This window comes from Aplidium turbinatum, chromosome 3 (assembly GCF_918807975.1).
Source record: "Aplidium turbinatum chromosome 3, kaAplTurb1.1, whole genome shotgun sequence".
NCBI classification, from domain to species: Eukaryota; Metazoa; Chordata; class Ascidiacea; order Aplousobranchia; family Polyclinidae; genus Aplidium; species Aplidium turbinatum.
In genome coordinates this window covers 2,062,203-2,082,711 of record NC_137474.1, presented here as the reverse complement: position 1 = coordinate 2,082,711, position 20,509 = coordinate 2,062,203, and the positions used below count along the sequence as shown (strand labels likewise).

Here is a 20,509-nt window from a genome sequence, read left to right as displayed (position 1 = left end):
GATGAAGTACTCTCCAAATTCAATTCAAGCAAAATGCTCTTACAAACAATCAAAAGAAGAAAATTGAAGTATTTCGGACACACAATAAGGCAAAATTCCTTACAAAGATCATTAATAGAAGGGAAGATAAACGGTAAAAGAAGTAAAGGCAGACCAAGAATGATTTGGACAACAAACATCACAAAATGGACAAAATTAACTTATGAATGTGCAGTACGCACAGCTCATGGTCGAGAACAATGGCGCATTGTATCCAACCCTCCATACGAGAAAGGAACAAAATGATGATGATATGTGTTATCAGCATTTTCCAATTTCCCGCTTCTCTCATAATATGGTGCCTTTTTATCAGTAATAGCCTATCGTGAGAATTATTAAGTGAACCCAGTTACACAATTATATCGCTTCAGAAATACATTTGTGGTGAGCTAATTCTGTGAGAGTGGCATTTCTGGGAAAGCTTGGCCTAGATTCCGTGAGAACGTTTGGGTTTTGAATTTGCAGCGTTGAAATGCATTTTGCAATTCTGATAAGTTTCGGTTAAATGTTAAAATATAAATTTGTTAGTTAAAAACATGGTAGGGGAGAGTGCCCAACAGTGCCCCGGGTGCCTACAGTGCCCCTCCCATCGTTTTTCGCAATCCATGACAAATTATTCACTCAACTGTGCATTACCATGGTCACGTGGTCCGTAGAAGCTGCTGAAACTAAGTTAGGCAGAAATAAGTCATTGCTTGTTGTTGGCAGAAATGAAAGTTTGTTTTAGGGGGTAAAAAGTAAATTTTCAGAACTTTATAACTTTTTTTGTTGCAGTTTTTACGGTGGCGTCAGGGATGCTTCACAAGTTTTTCATGCTTGGTCAGTCACTAGACTAGGTTTCAGTAGGGGAGAACCTCCATCAATGGGACAAATTTTGCGTTTTGCTAATTTTTTTAAATTTTGTAACGAAATGCAGTGATTTTTTTTTACAACACTAATGCCAATGCATTTCTTTTCAAATAACACTTGGTTTGATTTTATTATCTCCAGTGGTTTAGAAATAACGCGCAGTTTTTTAAGGTTACTTAAAATGTCCCATTGTTGAATCTGGCTCCACCATTGGGACAGGCAATTTCTAACAATGGGACACAATTTATTATCTGTGTAAATGCGCATTATAAACTTGATATTCACTTTGTTATTGATTATATTTACTGTAGTGCATTATTAAAGTTTTCTAAATTTTTCTCAACTTCATCATTCAAAATCTTTTTGACACCATAATGAGGTTGAAAACTTAGATTGCTTTTAAGATCATTATTTGCTTGGGCTCTTTTGTATGTGTCAAACCAGCTTTTCAATGTTTGGCTTGGTATGTCAAATTCTCTTGCTACAGGTCTATTTTTTCCGGTTTGTATTGCTTTTTCAACAGCAGTTTTCATAGTTAAAGGATCTGTGTTTCCCTTTTTACGAATAAGTCGAGTTGATTTACAGTGTCCCATTGATGGGCAAGACCTGCTGTCCCATTGTAAGATGCCATCCGCAAATGCAAAAAAAATCAGCTAATTTCTTAAAGACTACTTCACTAACAACAACGTTTTGTCCTAAGAACTGCCAGACATATAGACCATACTACCATGCTTTTTCAACCTGCTTCGCCAAGTATGTACAAAAATATCTGCAAAACAAGTGACCTATCTTTTTTTACTTTGGGTATCAAAAAACACACTTTCTTTAACAAACCAGCCATGCATGCAAATTGAAGGATCCCACTGTTGGTACAAGCGAAAGACTACATGGCGAATTGGACTTCGTCATATACGTTGTGCTTGCTTGATCAACCAAGCGTGGGAGACCAAGTGTCCCATTGTAGAATCGTCCCAATGATGGAGGTTCTCCCCTAATAACGTTTCAGATCGTAGGCCTCGGTAAAAAAAAACTGACGCCATCTTATCTTGTAGGCCCGTGGTTCCAACAGTGCCCCACCCTGAGGTCTCCTACAGTGCCTCGGTGGAGCACTGTTGGAAGCCATGAGATTTTATTAATCAATATGCAGTGCCAAAATGATTATCAACATTTTATGTCATATCAACAATATTATAGGTGTTGGGGAGTTTTTGGTAGCCTGTGTTTCTAAGTTTCGGCTGTGGAAGAAGCTTCGTGCCTGAACTATATGTGGGCCTATTGTTTAGTAATTTTGTCTGTCAAATTTGGTTATTTTGCTCCATAAACCAAGCCATTTCTTGTGAACCACATGCCAATATAGGCCTACCAAAGTGTGTTGTGTCTGTATCTTGTGTTAATCATACCTTCCATGTGGCCAAATCAATGATGTCTTTAATCTCCTGCATTGATTGATTGATTGAATTTTTATCCTCGGACTGGGAAAGCTTCTTGCAGAGCTTAATCCTGGCAGTTTCGCATACTTGTAGAGGCTTTGAATCACTGACGCAGGCCCGGTCGCGAAATATTTTTTCCTACGAGATTTTTGTCTCATTTACATATTTTGGTAAAAGTTTGTATTAAAACCGTGTGGAATGCAACAGTTTCTCGTTGGCACGGTTGGTTCAGTGGTATCATCCTCCGCCTAGTAATCGTGAGAACGAGGGTTCGACGCCCGTCGAAGTCAAACTTTTTTTTTTTCTTTAAATTAATTTTTGCGGTGCACAAGAGCTTTTCAAAAAAGTAGGGTTAGGGAAAGCTTATATTTTATTATCATTGCAGAATTTTATTGGCAAATAGTTATTTCGCAATCTGAATCAACCAATCTCTCAAACACTTTCGGAAAATCTTACTTTTAAAGTGACTAAAATAAATGAGACAAAAATCTCGTAGGAAAAAAAATTTCGCGGCCCGGTCACCGAGATTGACAGAGTGAAGTTTCCGATTGTTGAAGTCTTGTAGCCGGTGAACTATTCCACCCATTAGATGCCGCTGAATGGAGAGCAGTCCTTAACGTGCGTTGCTCAAGCGCACACTCCGAGAGTCGAACCAGCGCCGCTTGATCTTGAAGCTTCTTCGTTCCAGAAGTGACGCGCTAACCAATTGAGCTATCGGGGCTATTATTGCATGTTCTTTCACTGATTGACTGTTGAATAAACACCTTCCTTATTGTAATCGGTAGTTAGGGTTAGGTCATAACACCAAAGGTTTTAAAAAAGTAATTACAGCAACTTGGGCTGTTCTATAAACTACAGCTCAGTGTGTTCGCATGGTTCCTTGGAACCTATTCGCATTATTTCGTTTAAGCACAGTCACCACGACGGGCAGATAGCGTGTCCTACATGTTATGATAATTGTTGCTGTTATATTTTGTGTCTGTGATAATTGTGTAGCATATGTACCACTTAGGTTTTGTCTTGACCTGACCAGCTCAGTGACATCCATCATGTAAAACAATACCGGTACTAACACAAGTTTCATACCTAGGGTAATCATTGCAAAAAGAGTGGCTCAACATTGCAACTAAAGACACCAATTACTTTGATAGGGGCACTGTTGGATCCTACCCGGGGCACTGTTGGATACCATATCCAACAGTGCCCCACTTTGACAGGTGATTTTTAACGCCTGATTATGAAGTTTGTGTAAAACTTTTAAACTTTTTTTTATGTGGAAATACTAAAGAAAAGGAGGAATTTTCATAATAGAAAAAAAAAAATTGAAAAAAATTTTTTTTTTGATGTCTAATTGTCTAAACCTCAATTTTCCAAAAAGCGGGGCACTGTTGGACACTCTCCCCTACATGTTAAACACCTATGTCTCGAGGTGTGCGCTTGAGCAACGCATTTTAGGACTGCTCTCCATTCAGCGGAACTAGTGGATGGAAGAGTCTCTATCCAATGTAGTCCGGGAACATCGTGAATCTCAGGTAGTAAGCGGATAGACCCTCGGTCCCAGAGGCTCACACGACGACGACGAGCGGATGAAATAGCTTCCAAACTTCACTCTATCCATCTCGGTAACCGGCGCTATGTCGGTGGTTCAAAGCTCCCAAGTATGCAAAACTACCAGGAATAACCTATTAAAGGTTTTGTCAGTCCTACGATAAAGATTCAAACCAACCAACCTTGTTTCTCGTCATGTTTTCATTTTAAATTTTTCTAAAGGCGTTGCAGCCGTGCCAATTAATTTAACTTAGGCTATAGCTTATTGTGGTCTTAAGCACGTTTTCGTTTCGTCGCTTCTACTTTTTTTTTAGACCTCTGCTATGTTAACGTCTGTTCTTTTTTGCTGTAATTGTCAGAAATAAGAACAACTGAACTGAACCGATTGTATAGTAACAAAAATTGACTGCGATAGACGCGTGTTTCGCCCATTAGGTTTCATTTCTACAATTAGATTTCCAAAACTGAACTACCCCTGGTGGTTAGGTCCAGCAATAGCCAAAATTTCTGCTTTGTAGTTCAAATAGTTTACAAAAATAAACTTCATTTTACCTTATTTTCTCCTTCAAAGTTGCTATAATTTTCCCTGCTTGCCCTGACCTCAATCTGATAAACCAAATAGATTTCTTTGCACTTAGATGATACAAACAACTTGTCACTAACTGCCTTGTGTGGCCGAATAAGAAACATACCTCGATGATCGGACGCGTTCTCTTGCAGCGCTGATTGTTTCTGCACGTCAGAGATCTTTTGCGAGTTCTGCCTGAGATCGCCTGCAATCAAAACAATTGAAAGAACACAACGCGAGATGTTCAAACCATTATCCTGGCAGTGAACTCAGATCAATTGAAAGCGTTATACAGTGGCTGACTGGTTCTAGCTTTTAACACTGATTCTGATGGACTCTGGTTCGTTTCCAGGTCGGGGTCTTGTCGATTCGTTTATTATCAGTTATGCATTTAAATATTATTCACCTAATTCTAGTTATGAGCTTGGCGTCAAGCATCTTGGGTACCGTATGGTGGAAGGAAAGACATTGAAGAAAAGAAGAGCCTGAGGAGATGATGCACAGCATTGAGATATTATATTGCTGTTGAGACAATTGAATAAAAGTCCTTGAGCCACAAAAGGTATGTAGGGCCGCAATGTGTTAAAAACTCTGGTGGGATGGGGTGGGAATCAAGTCCTTATGCTTTGCCACATTTTAGATGTTTGACAGCCGTATACAGTGTTGTAAAATATGTTGTAAAATTACGTTTAGTCTACATATCGAGGGTTAAATGACAGAACGAGCCAAGTCACCCAAAAGTAGTTTTGAGAAAATGGCATTTTAAAATTTAAAAATTTTAATTTTAAATTTGAAGTCAAACCACTCTTTTTTACTGTGTGACTATATTTTGGACCTGTGACGGCAAGTCGGCAATGATGACAAAATGAGCTATGTCACATTAGCTCATTTTGTCAATAGAGATGGTATAGATGCAGAAGCGGCACAATGAGCTATGTAGCAATAGCTCATTGTGTCGTATAGCCCTCTGGACTTAGTTTAAAATGAGCAGTCAGTTCTGAGAAACCTGTTCAGGCTAGAACTTAGCTCTTTCTGTCAGTAAAAATACGGGGCTTGAGAAACACTTTCCAGTATCTAAACACAAAAAATGCAAAAATGGACTTAGCTCGTTCTGTCATTTAGCCCTCGATATGTTCCTACGTTCTGGTTTCTTTGCTTGGAGCGCTTTACGTTGATTGTTTTCTCAGTTCGCGTTCCCAGCTCACTCAGTCTAGTTTTCATAAGAACTTTTCTTACAATGTTCGGTTATAGGGACGTTTTGTTACTTAACAGATCTACTTTGTTTGCTTTATATTTATGGTTTGTGTTTTGCAGGCGTACTTCGTTTCTTAGTTTTTTAAAACTCAATAAATGGATGTTAGGCTACATACAGCTCTTGGAAGGAAAAAGGTGTTGATAAAATACCATCAGCGTTTAGGGCATTCCAACGAGGTGACTCTCTGAGTACCGGAGAATCAAATAAAAGAGCAGAAGACTTGTGGAAACATTTGACAGCCAAGATTTAGAACAGTGATGCTGATGGGACATCAAGATGACGTCATCGTTATCCTTATCATCAGTTAGTTTTTAATCTTTATCCTCGGACTGACAACGCCTTGATAGGTTATTCCTGGTAGTTTTGCATAGCCTACTTGTAGAACCTTTTGACGCAGGGCCGGTTACCGAGATTGGCAGAGTGAAGTTTCCGGGAAATTATTCCATTTATTAGGTGCCGCTGAATGGAGAGCAGTCCTGAAATGCGTTGCTTAAGTGCACACCCCGAGAGTCAAACCAGCGCAGCGTGATCTTGAGTCGGGCGCGCAACCACTGAGCTAACTAGAACTAAACCTTTTCTCTGAGTGGCACCCAGCAAAGTAACGTGCTCAAGGTAATAAAACTGTATAGGCCTACTCGGCTGCGCCTCATATGACTGCACTGACTGCTTTTTGAAAGGTTAAAGAGCATCGCATATCTGCGATGGATGCAGCACTATGTAAAAACGCATTATATTGCTTTCGCATGGGTCAAGTGAAATGTGGCCGCAGCAACTGCCCCATATTATATAACGGATCTCTTGCACGTTTGAAGGATCAGACAAAACTGGACAACGAATAAATTAAAGCTTTGGTAGAGAGTTTGCTTTTTTGAACCATAGACAATGTTTTGCGTGTAATACATTCCTGCATGTTAAACCCGCTAAGGTTACTTTGTTTTTCTTGAATAAATCAAAATAAAGTAAAATAATTATTTTTCTTTGAACCCACCCTTTCTTCGCCAGACCAATGGCCAAGTGGCCCTGCCATTCAAAAAGATACAAATGACCATTGACCAGCCTAAACCAGGTCGTTAGTATCTATGTGTGCGAAACAACAATCGTGCTGCCAAAAGCGAAACTTAGTTTGGTCGCAACAGCACACAAATTATGAAATGAAACATGAAACAAACTTTATTTCGCACCAATGTACAATCTTTACAGCATATAAATACATCCGTTAAATACTTTACTATTTGGAGAGGCTACAAATTGCTTCCACACAGGCAGCCTACTGACGTGATATATTACAGACGCCAACGTGACTTTGGAATGCCTCACCCAGACAATGGAATACCCAGTGAAATTTTGCGGCACACATCAGGGCCGCTGAGAGGACATTTTGGGCCCGGTACCAAAGAGAGATTCGGGCCCCAAGTCAACACACTTCTAATAAAAATGCACCATATCTAAAGAATATGTGGTGGTTTCTTCAAGTTTAAGGGGCCCCTCGAAAAGATTAGGGGCTCCTAAACTCATCCAGGGCCCGGGTCCAAAACTATCCCCTAGACACTTACTGTCAACGCTACAACATCAGTTTGACTGAAGCACCAAGTAGGGGCACCACAAGCAATGGAGCACCGTGACTATTTTTTTGGGTGTTCACTTTGTTTTAGAAAGTTTCAAACACGTTTGATTTGCACAGTGGCTCTTAATCTTAGTTCAGTTTGTTTTTATTTCTAACCATCACAACGAAAAACAATTTATACGCCAAACATAGCAGAGGTTTATAGAAAGGTAGAAGCGACAAAACGTGAGTGTTGTACATTGAACAAACTGCAAACCTAATGTGTGTTTAAAGCATGATATAAAACGTGAACAGCCAAAAAACTGGTCACAGCACAGCACGTCACTGACAACAAGCTTGCAAGTATCGTACCACAGTACCAGGTGTATTACAAACAGCCAACAAACAACCTAACGTTCGGGGATACAAAAATTCACAGAAAGAGTGTTATGACTCAACAGCAAAATTTGTCATTTTTACATTGATGCAACGTCTGCAGACGATGCATCCATGTAAATATGACGGATTTTGCTGTCTGGAGAAGTTAGAAAAAAAATGTCGCATGAGGGTTTCGAACACTGTCACTAGAACAATGAACATAACTTTCACATCATATGTTGGGCCATCAGCTTCGTTCAAAGATCAGGTTGTTACTCAGGGTTGCCAACATAACAATGCGCAACTTGTGTTGTTTGGTAACAAGCTCGTACATCAAGGCCGCCTCATACAATCATCAATCATCCCAGTCAGCAAATCAGTCGTATATCACATCATCACATTATATCACATGTCAAAAACGACTGACTAGCTGACTGGGTACGAACTAAAGTGGTTTACACTAGAAGACAACTTTTAAAAGGAACATTTACACGAGCACTGTTGCAGGTTAAAAACTTCATGTTTAACCCGCAGCACCCTCGCCTTTCGAAGTGAACAATTTAACTGCAAGAAGTCAACCTCAAGCTGTTGAGAACTTCCAATGGGATACGTAGAAACAAGGTAAAAGTTTTGCATATGCGCAACGTGATACTGACATAGACCACATATGCGCAGGACCCACACGGCCAGTAAGCCACCACGCATCATAACGGTGACAGGGGCTGCTCCACGAGCCGAACGTGGCAGGGGGTGCGGACTGGAACACCTTGGCTTCCTCAAAGAACACAATAAACGCTTCTGTTAAATGTTTCAACTACACACTTCACTGCACACAACACGTAATGTTTGTTTGACCAATCAATGGTCAAATAAAGTGGGCGGATACGCTTCAGCGGCTACAAACAATTCACAATAAATTTTAATAACTTTTGGCGTTTTCACATGTTTTCGTGCAATTATGATTCACAATGCTTTCGGTGATATAAGTTTACAAGAGCAAAGGCGGACAAAGGGATCGCCCCTGATAAAAATCTTAAGTCATTTCATTGACCGAGCATTTGTAAAGCCTGTAAGGTTAAGCAGATGAAAGCATGCTTGTTACATCTTATCTTTCTTACAGTATCAACGCCGTTTTAGTGTTTCGCTGATCAAAAATAAACATTTAGCTTTTAATATTATTACCGCCATATCCACTAATGTTATTATCTAAATTCATCCCTGCTCCATGGGGGGTTCTATGGCTACCTAAAGATACGGCCTGATTTGTCACATTTTGCAAAAATTTCCAAATTTCGCTAACTTTGGGCGAAGGTTTAAATAAATTTTTTTTAAAATTATATTTTTACGCTTTCTTTACTGTTTTCCCCAGATGACACAATAGGTTTTAACATCCGCAGATGTTGAAAAACAAAGACAATTTGATTTCGAAGATTTTAGTCAGACTGTTAATTTTTCAATAACAGTCTGATTTAGCGTTTTTCAACTTATTTTTTCTCATTTGCTACTGCTTCCCCAAAGCAACAAAAAGCTTATATATCATTAAGAGACAGCAAAAAGTAAAAACATCTCAGAAAATATCGGTCAAACACTAGCAGTAGCGATAATCAAAATCTGCAAAATTTGACAAATCAGGGCTGTGGAGTCGGGCGAAAATTATACGACTACGACTCCAGTGTTGCCAGATTTTTTAGGTTTTTGTCGTATTTTTTAATATTTAACTTCACTAAGTTTCGATCGAAATTGAAACGGTGATTTTTCCAAAAACTAACAAAAACATTTCTACTTTCTGGAAAAGTTTAAGAGCGCAATTCGGAAAACAAGAAACAATATTTTGAAAAAATATTGCACACAAAAATTTTATTGTTCATCGTTTTATATTAAGGCGGAGTCGGAAATTTTTTTTAAGGACTCCGCCGAGATCTTTCTGACCCCACAGCCCTGGTATTAACAATCTCAGGTGGTAATCTTCACCAATCTAATCTGCACAGACCTCCACATAAAATCAACAACAATCACAGAAAATCAATGTAACAACTCACAATGTGCGGGATAAGCATGAAGCCTATTGACACTTGTCATTAACATTTCAACTTCCGGCGGGAAGTGATTCTTTCGGCCATACATCGGATTGAAATACCGGACGGTGCTTACATTTGGAGGAAGATGGCGCTGGGAAAATCGCTGCCATTACGTTTAAATAGCGTAAGGTAACGTGAAATAAATGAGTTACAAGTTGGAGAAGGGTAGATGGCATCCGAGGCGGCTCAAATATCATATGATGAAAGTTTCTTGGTTGTTCCCCTCTTCGTATCGCGTCAAGTGTGACGTCATATAAGAGGCATCTCGCCAACAGAAGCAACACAACAGGACGGTTATAACGCCACCTCGTGGCCGCCAAACAATGTTTGAGCAGCCCTTTAGCAAGAAGTGAGCGACGTGAAATTATTTCCGAACCACAGAGCACCAAACCTCATTGGCCTGGTGATAGTTGCTCCCAGGATCCGCTACACAGCATTGGGATGGACGCCATCAAAGTGTAAACGTTTCTTCTATTTTTTAATAAATAATGACACAGATGGTTAAATAAATTGAAATAACCTTTACACCAGTAGAGCTTGTCCCTTAGTGTCAGAGCACGGTTATAATTTACACATTACAGAATTACACGAGTGTGTTTTTAATCTTACAGTTGGAAACTTTATGTTGAAACAATTAGCTTTGTGACGTTAAAATGTTATCAAACTCTTTTCTTCAGAAAAACAACTTTTCACATTGGCAAAATAAACAGGTTTTTCGATATAGGCGAAACTGACTGGCGACAACTATCAGGTAACTCAGTGAGCTACCAATAAATATGATCACTTGAAAACAAAGGCACCAAAACTCGGTGGTAACTGGAATGAAGAGGTTACTCTACAAAAGCACCAGCTATGCATAAGGGAATAGAAAAGAAATAACTGACTTAAGGGTAAAATGGTTGGAACGCCTGGTTAATCTAATCAAAAAATAAAGAGCCCAAAACGTAGAGACCAAACTCATGTTCAGCAAACAAACGTTTCGAAAACTATACTGTCTCCATCTTCAGTGGTATATTATATTATTCAGTGGTATATATGGTATATTATATACCACTGAAGATGAAGATAGTATAGTTTTCGAAACGTTTGTTTGCTGAACATGAGTTTGGTATCTACATTTTGGGCTCTTTATTTTTTGATTAGACTTAAGGGTGTTTTGAACTTGGCCAATTGAAATCGAGCAGAAAAACACTCTTTTTTCCCCAAAAAATATCTCTGACTAACTAAATACAAAGAGATTGTGTTTAACTAATGTTGTGCACTTTCCTTTGTGATCACTCAACCTTGACAATCAATCAACCTTGACGACGCTGTAGATCTTGGTGACAAACCAGAAGCAAGCATTGAATCCGACAGTGCCTGGAAATAAAACGTCATAACCTTGGATTATTAACGTCATAATCATAATGACACGTCATAATCTGGGGTATACTTAGACTCACTTGAAGTGGCAACTATTGAAACATGTAGTTGCCGACCGCAAGTTTGAACGTGGAGCTTAGCGCGACTAAAGAATTTTGAGTGCAGGCGTCCAGCTGGCAAAACCAGTCATTTTTACATCGATTCAACGTCAGCACAGATTGCTTTAGCGTAAAGACAAATTTCGCTGGTTGGGTTGTACGAAAAGTTGTGACAAGTCTAACCTGTGAACAGGAACATGAGCAGAGCCATGATGGCTGTGTAGCCGAAGTAAAGCATGGTCGATGCCATTCCATCCATCGATAACTTGGTGAAGTAGAAGTGGATGGCGTAGATGAAGAAGTACACGGCAGTGAAGCCAGATGTGAGGAAAGAGCGCCACCACCACCGGTAGTCCTGTTGCCAGTAAAATAATGGTTAAGTCTCATAAAATCAACTCGCCAGACAAGTTGTGGGAGCAACTGACCGACCATCCAAAGGCTGCGGGTTCGACGACCATCAAACGCGCCTGTTTTTTTCAAGTCACAAAATTATCGTGACAAGCTATGAATGACACTAACCTCGGAGGCGAGATGGAAGTAACAGAGGAGGATGGTTGTCTCACTGCAAGTGATCACAAGGATGACGGCCACTAAGAAGATGAATCCGAACATGTAGTAGAGCTGGTGGGACCTGGAGGAAGACAGGGAGTTCAAGATAAAGAGCAATGGTGAAGCATGGAGTAGCTATGAACCTACGACAGAACATGCAATTAGATCTTCGGCAACAAGACTTACAATTGACCAAAACAAACGCAACATAGTCTTACATATGAAAGCAGCGTTTTAATCTGATGGAAACTTACCTAACTCATAGTGAGATGCTGGAGCCAATAACGTGACAATGACGTCACGGTAAATAAATTAGTTGCAATTTCGTGATACTCTGTTCAGAACAACAGACAAATTGGAATCAGGAAAAGAAACTATGGAAATTAGTAAATTGCTAAAAACTGTGGCAACTGTCAGTTGATTTTGAAAAAGATTGTAAAAAAAGATCCTCTGAGTAAGAACTTGATTTACAATTCTTGATCCAATCTTTCCAAAGATAGTTTCAATTGAGAACATGATCTTACCAGATCGAGTTGAGAATGAAGAACAATTGGATGAAGATGCATCCGAATGGTAAGATGCCTCCCATCACTATGCAAGGGAATGGCTTCGTGTAGGAGATCTGTTCCGGGATCTGCCGAGGTATTTGGTTGGTACGCACTGGGTATGGGAAAGGCTGGAAAGAACAACGAAGTTATGAATAGATTGAGTTTCGCTTTTAGCAGCATGATCATTGTTTACTTCACAATATAAACACAAACGACCTGTTTTAGCCTGATGCTGCGGTTTACTGTGGTAATAGTAGTTTACAGTTATGTGTTATGTATGTTATGTTCCCAGTTATGTGCTATGTATTCGTCATTGCACATAACTGGGGCTTGCGGAAGCCACGAAAGCTTGACACAAGAAAATGAAAACAATAAAAAGACAACGGGATACGTCATAATAGAGACATTTATTTAGTTCATTTTATTCATTGATATATTACTTTTTTAAAGTGAAGTGGAATATTTCGCTTATTACATTTAAATAACTGGTCGACCCCGATGTTTTGGGATGAAGACCAGACTTCTTTGAGGCAAAATAGATGATGATGATGATCACGTTGATGTGATTTTCAATACAAAGAGAATTTCCATTTCGTATTTAAACTAAAGTTGAAAACAGCTCAGGTGCATGATTGGTGGTATGCGGTGAGACATATCTTTCTCCATTAGTCAGGAAACCGATATAAACAAAATAAAACGTTTCGCAAATCCTACGACTTAACATAACTTGAAAAAAAATGGATCACAAATTCAGGCTGATTTTAGCCCAACCCCCACAGTCTCCAAGCTCAAACGCGCACAAACAAAAATCTGGAAACCTACTTGTCGTTTGTAGCCGAAGTATGCTCCGAGGAATGTCAGTGGGACAGATATCCCGAACCAGAGAGCCAGCATAGCAATCAGGGTAGAGAACGGGATGGCTGCTGAGCTTCCCTCCCCCCATAAGATGAGATTCATCACAAAGAAAATGGCAAACACGAGTCTATGATGTAACAATGCAATAATGACGTTAGAATAACAACACTCATGGCGCTAAAAAGCATCAAGACTACTAGATTTAATTAATTAAACTACCATTCAACGTTTTATAGGCAGAGAAAACTTTTTCTCAAACCGTAGAAAATTTCATTATCAGATCACCGCTTCAATGCGTGATGGAAATCTACAGATAAATCTGCATCAAAGCATTGCAGAGTGCAAAAAAAACAGTGTTGCAGAACGCGTTTTCGAATATTAAATTCTCATCAGTGCAACTACGTTTATGAACGCAATAACAACGGTTAAATTTAAACTCAATACAATACATTACAAACATTATAAGGACATATTCTCAGTGTTCAATTGAATATTAATAAATCCAGATTCGACGCGAAGTGTTGGGATTGTGCAACATCTAACAAGCGAGACAAATAGGTATCAGATGATGTGCACAAGCGCTATTGTTCCTTCACAGTGGTGACGCATAGAGCATTGTGGCTGGATTGAGCATACACAACAAGCCTTAAAACTCGTGTTTGTTTCCGGCAGCCATCATGGCCTACCGAGAGCTCCTTCTCGTCGGCCAAATCTGCGTGCTTGGAGGCCAAAATACAATAACGATAGCACAAGTATATAGCATTAAACTTGCAACAATGTTAAAATGATCACTTTGCGTTGTTGAAGTCTGGGCGACGTCCTGCTATAGAATCGTTGTACCACGCAATAACTGCTTCATCGGGATTGTAATCCGGTATTGCGGGACCATCTAACGACACTAAATTGTTTCAACTGCTCGCTGCTCAGTAAATTGTTTCAACTGCATACCGCCTTTTATAAAACCTGACCATTTATACTGTTATAATGTCACCATTTAGGGTGCGAACTGTGAAGTCACTAACCCAGAACAGAAACATTTCTCAACTCTGAAGACACGTGTTTTCCCCTCGGATGTCAACTAACCTACTTAGACAACAAATCCCTCATTTTTACATTGATTCTACGTTTGCAGTGTATAAATTAGGGTAAAAATGACGAATTTTGTTGTCTGGGTAGTTCTCCTTTGTAACAATGATTCAATGTCCGACAACATTGAATCTACATAAACACGACAATATTGCCAGCCGATGTAAATTAGCACTTTGGATTAACACTTGGTTAAAATAAACGTCGGGAATTACAAACAAGACTTATAGCTGGTGATCGCAGCTGGATATTTTCCATACAATAGCAAATGTTCCGCACAACACAACAGTGGTGATTATGACGTGCTGACCTAATTCTGCGTCACTCTGTGATACTAGATATTTTCGACAGTTAATCCACCATCATTCTATTGCAAAATTAAATAATTGGCTAGAAGAAACAGACGGCCAATTTGGCCGACTGAAGAAGTAGTACTGGCGGTCATTCAAGCACTACTTGGCCGCCGGCTGCTTTAAGGCTTGCACAATAGGTTTGCTGCAGGAAACATAAGCGTATCCGATGGCTTGCCACGTGTTAGATACGTATGTTGGATTAATCCGTGGCTTTATGATATCAATGCAACGACTAACGCTGTCATTTCAACATAAATGCCAACGCCTAATTTGCAAATCCGTCCTTTTTAGGTTGTTAACACTTTTTTCATCACCAGTACCTTATCAATATACATTTTTACTCTGTCTACAGATGTTGCAGCAATGTAAAAGAACTGATTTGCAGCCTAACAAACAAGAGCGAGATCCAAGTTGTCAATTTATACGAGGTCTTACCCGGATATCAAGAACGACGTCATGATGACGTTGGTCTTCCACTTTTCGCCTCCAAGAGCTGAGCAAGAAAAACTACTGTTTATCGTCTGTTCAGCGTCTAGTTTGGTCAAACATCGGTTAAAACGATAACCTGCTCCAAACAGAACAACAAAAGTAACCAAGCCACAGGGCAGATTGCTCGATTGTCGTTGAAGCGCGTTTGGAGCGGGCAGCGTCTGTTGGTCCAATGACGTCATATTGAAATAGCCTCGAGGTGAAATCTTAGCTCTAAGCAGAACCAATTCATGAAAAGTGATAATTATAAACGAATCTTGCTCTTACCCAAATAGCAAGGGACATATAAGAAAAACGAGATATCATATTCTCCAGCTTTTAAAATCAAATTCCATGGTTTAAACTGAAGTTATTGCCAACAGATGGATAAGAATGCTACAAATGTGAATTGGGTGGATTAGGTTATTCTATGACGTCAGAAGAGCACTCACATTTGTAGAGCCGAGCTGAAAAGTATCCAGCCACCACACCAAGACAAACGAAGAGGGCGACGACCGCTGTTCCAAGCGCCCCTCGGTTGGCTGGGGAGAGGAACCCAAAGCAGGCAAAGGCGAGAGTTGCAAACGTCATCGCGATGACCTTCGAGTGTGATGTAACACAGTTAGATGGAACCCATTTTTGGAATCTGGTGTTGCCGCCAACTGATCGACGGGTTGTGGTGGCGGATTGAAAATATTCACCTCCAACCCCAATAAAACAAAAACTACAGTGCAGCATCACGCCATGAACAGGTAACCCCCAGTCGGCTTGCAGGGATGCTCATTCGGCTGCATAGCCGAGTGGTGAGAACGTCTGCACGGTGGGTTTGACACCGCTCCAGAGCACGCGGCTTGTGTCTTGGCAAAGACACTTAATGGTAAGCGAAAGTAGTAGAAGATAACTTAAAGACTATATGTCCCTTTGCAGCTTCCTGTTGCGTTGCATTTGTGGTTACACTGCATTGTATTGCATGTTTTCGCAAAAGAACAAGGTCACTATTGCTACAGAGGTGCTACTTGTTGCTACAGAAGCAGAGACCCCAGGGAGCGATTAAAAACTATTTCACATTCAAAAAGTCATTACCCACCTGAGATCCCACACCAGTGAACACAGAGAGCAACATCGCACCTTTCGGGGACCGGAACACGTCTCCATGGACCAACTTCCATCCAAACTCCTCTTGAGCTTCTTCCTGTTACGTCACAATGGGAGAAAAACATTGGTGAGAATGAATTGGAAAATAAATAATTGCTTTTCTTGTCGATTTTAATATTTTTCGATTACATGAAAGTAAACTTGATTTACCGCAGAGTCTATCTGGTTGTATCTGGCGATGTCCTTGTGCAAACTCCTCACTGTAATCATGGCCACCATCCCAGAGAGGAAGAGAACAATGACCAGAGAGTTCATGATGGAGAACCATTGAATGCGAGTGTGAGGAAGAGAGTCGAGGATGTAATCCCATCTTGACGCCCACTCAATGTCATGATCCTCCTGAGGACACAATAAACAAACCGTGGCGACATGTCCAAGACTTTTGTCTCATCCAATCTTAAGCCCAGAGTTCAGAAGATTAAGTGGACCGTTACTCGATAATTAGAATTCGCAGCACACATGTGCCGTACATAAAGTCGTAAAGTATATATATAAAAGGTAAAGGAGAGTCCCATACTTGAATCCAAGCATCGGGGGGATGAGAAAATAAGGTTCTCATTATACTAAGCCTTCGCCACTAACGAGAGTACCCTAGGGTGGCCAGTTCCTTTCTCTCGGCCGCCTTTCCTTCAGCAACTACGCCCACCCAGTTTATTACACCCTGGGTAGAAGTGAGTGGTGTTTTCAACAACCAGATTAAGCCGGAAGTCGAATCAGGTTGCATGATTGGAAAGCGAGCGCCTTATCCGCTGCGCCATCCCACCGCTGCCGTAAAGTATATACTACACCAAAAACTAACATGGCAAATTTCTGCGCTATCTAAGGTGTTATGCCACAATAACAACCATCAGTTGCAAAATTTATTCAAATAGAAGCTGTATATGAATAAAATTTTATTTGAATAAGTTTTGCACCTGAAGATCGTTATCTTCTGTAACGTGAAACCTTAAGTAGCGCATGACTCGTCCGAGTCAGTTTTTGCCGCCACAGGTGAACGGTTTGGCACTGCTTGCAGCGGGTCTGCTACTATTCGGTGAGTCCGATTCGGTGAGTCCGATTCGGTGAGTCTGATTCGGTGAGTTCCTAACTTCTAACCACTAACCTTAACCCCAAACCCCTAACCCTAAAACGGCAATGATAATTAGGCTACGGTACCCGATAATTTAAAAAAAAAATTGAAAAAATCCCCCGTTAAGGGATCGGACTCACCGAATCGGACTAACCGAATCGGACTCACCGAATCGGACTCACCGAAACGGGCCATTCCGGCTTGCAGCATAGAGCACTTTACTTGCAACTGTTGCATTTTATCTCTGAAATCCATAAATGTCTGTTCGTTGCTGTTTTGTTACTCAAACAGTGTGCGTTTCTTTTGTCCAGAGAACACCGGTAGACCATCAAAACAGCAAAACAAAACTTTTTGGCATAAACTGATGGTTTGAATGATGACCTTGTTGTAATACCGTGACTGTGCGTACGAAGCAGAGTTGTAAATGTAATGTAATACTAATTATACATTTTCATGTAGCTGAGACTTTTTGTTGTGTAATTGTAATTTCAAAAAATGTTGGCCCAAATTACAATTACATTTGATAGGTTGCACGCATGATATCCTTGTTGAGCCACTAGTTGGAGAACAAAATGGACTTCTACATTGCAACCTAATCTCTATCAGTGCAATATTCTACTTGGTTTTGATAAAATCAAATTGTAAGAAACCATCGATAAACATAAATATCGATACGTTTAATTTTTGTAATTGAAACGTTAAATTAAATTATACTTGAAAGTAATTGTAATTTGAAAATTTCAAAACAGTGGAATTATAATGTAAGTACAAATTTTGATGACGTAATTGAAATATGATTGATCTGAAAACTATGTAATAGATCCAACTCTGGTACAAGGAAGGCAAAGTCAAAGACGAATGTTTTTTTTCGCCATCTCCGTCTAGCTATGACTGACGTTTTAGCAAGAGTGTTTCATACTGCTGTGTAAACATTAAATCTATTTGTTAATGTGACGGTTTCCATTCAACTAAATAATATAAATAAAATAATACAAATAAAATACACTGCGATACCGCAAAAGTCATCTGTTTAATAAAGTACAAACTTCTCTCAAAATGGCAAAGTGATGCCAACGTGTTGTAGATGCCAATAAATATTTCAACAGAGACATTACTCTTGTTACAACAATTGGGAGATGTTGCCTGAACTGCGGCCTCATAAGCAAGAAGAAGAAGATTATTTCAACAGTATAAAATTATCATAAGTATCAATAACGATCGAACTGACCACGAAATGGACGGAGTAAGTGTAGTCTATGGTGATTTTCTTGTCGAACTTTTCAGGAATGCCAAGAGGAGCATCGTCTTTGCAGTTACCGTTCGACAAACTAAGTAAATAAAAATATAGAGAATGTGAAACATAAAGCATGGTTGTGGTGTGCATGAAATGAACTCTGTATTACTTCACAATGTAGATACCAACGACTTGTTTCAGCCTGATGCTGCGGGTTCGCTGTGGTAATAGCGGTTTGTAATGAGCTTTCAGAACACAGTTCACTGATCATGTGCAATGACGCCTGATAACACATAAACTCCGGAATGGCCCGTTTCGGTGAGTCCGATTCAGTGAGTCCGACCCCTTAACGGGGGATTTTTTCAATTTTTTTTTTGAATTATCGTGTACCGTAGCCTAATTATCATTGCCGTTTTAGGGTTAGGGGTTAAGGATTAGGGTTAGGGGTTAGAGGTTAGGAACTCACCGAATCGGTCTAACCGAATCGGACTCACCGAATCGGACTCACGGAATCGGATTCACCGAATAGTAACAGACCCCATAAACTCAACAGACCGCCATCAAAACAGCAGCCTCAAGCCGAAGAAAAGAATCGCATAAAACAAAGACACATTGACTCCAACACTATTCGTATAGCGCACGACAAAGGAACTGTGTTCCGAAAGCTAGTGCAAACCGCTATTACCACAGCGAACCCGCAGCATCAGGCTAGAACAGGTCGTTAAGATCTACACTTGTGAAGTAAGCAACGATCATGCCGCTAAAAGCGAATCTCAATCTATTGCTTAACTCTGTATATTATTGCTGCCAACCGGCTACAACTACCCAGCCGGAAAATCAGTACTCTTTGCGTAGACTCAACGTCTTCATACGTTGTACCACTGATGTTTATGACACTAATGTATGTTTCCAACACATGCAGATGTAGATTCCACGGCACCTGGAGGGTTTGCTAAAACATGTGGAACGTTGCAGTTGTATAAAGTTAACTGAATTCACACGAATTAGTAAAGCGCCATTAAATTTCATTTCTGCATGGAATCAGTGCAATAATATTAGGCAGCAACTCTGCATATTTAATTTAAACTTTGAAACCTTTGCAGCAATTTATCCACACTTGGTGAGAAATATTTTTTCGCTACAAAGAGTCCTTCAAGCTATATTGTAAACAATAAGAGAAGACATAGTGAAGACAGCAAGTCGGGAAGTAACCCAACAGAGATGGCTCTCACCTTCTGGGCTCGAGAGTAGCTTGCACCAGGCGGACCCCGGGTCCATCTTTGTTCCGATGGAACTTGATGGTTATATCAACATGGTTGAAGATAAAATATTTGTCCTTCCCTTGGAATAGTTTCTGCAACATAGTTGTTGCATTTTACACTCACAGTGGAAATATCCAGGTTCCAGCTCCGCAATAATAATAAGTAAACAAAATCAGTCAGGTGCGGAAACTGTATAATTTATTGATAAAGCTTTCGTCACCGTAAAGGCAACTTCTTCAGTATCTTATTCAAATAGAACTCCGTAATTGAAGATTTATGTTGTGTAGACAGGAAGGTAAGATGGCCTATTTTCATGTCCACCTTCTGACGTGCCTTTAAGTGTCTTGCCAAAAAAACAGCCGCAATGCCGCATGCTCTTGAACGGTGTCGAACCGGCGCCCTTCCGACTCCGAGTGCCATCGTTCGACTACACACCCGACACTCAAGATGAGATAAAACAAGACATCAACAAAACGACGCCGAATTAAAACATAGTCAGTGATAATAAGTTCTAAAAGCTCCCGAAACAGTCGGACCACGTTAATTCAAATTTTGCTGTTGATGGTTCTCCGCCATTTGATGCCAATCCACGGAAAAGAATCCTGAAGATACGTCACTTCTTTTGTTGCGATCTTTACAATTGAGCTACCTCGCTAAACCACATAATGAAACTACGAAACTAAGTAGATGGAAGTAACCAAGTCTTATGATATGCTACTTTGTTCAAAGACGTCTGGGGGCAATCTATACCATCAAATTTTGAAGCGTTTATTTATGTGCAG

General features: G+C 40.0%; 1 protein-coding gene across 1 annotated transcript in view; it reads right to left on the bottom strand.

Moving 5' to 3' along the window:
* Positions 1-6,839: 6,839 nt before the first annotated feature.
* The window catches only part of LOC145766052 (transmembrane 9 superfamily member 2-like), a 31,546-nt gene continuing 17,876 nt past the window's right edge, over positions 6,840-20,509 (bottom strand). The window contains exons 5-15 of the mRNA XM_082577706.1: positions 19,698-19,819; positions 18,460-18,559; positions 16,313-16,501; positions 16,095-16,199; positions 15,460-15,607; positions 14,975-15,032; positions 13,068-13,227; positions 12,222-12,373; positions 11,668-11,779; positions 11,332-11,503; positions 6,840-11,047 (exon numbers count right to left, since the gene is read on the bottom strand). Of these exons, the coding sequence (XP_082433832.1) occupies positions 10,980-11,047; positions 11,332-11,503; positions 11,668-11,779; positions 12,222-12,373; positions 13,068-13,227; positions 14,975-15,032; positions 15,460-15,607; positions 16,095-16,199; positions 16,313-16,501; positions 18,460-18,559; positions 19,698-19,819 (1,386 nt within the window). The 3' untranslated portion in view covers positions 6,840-10,979. The remainder of the gene's footprint in view (positions 11,048-11,331; positions 11,504-11,667; positions 11,780-12,221; positions 12,374-13,067; positions 13,228-14,974; positions 15,033-15,459; positions 15,608-16,094; positions 16,200-16,312; positions 16,502-18,459; positions 18,560-19,697; positions 19,820-20,509) is intronic.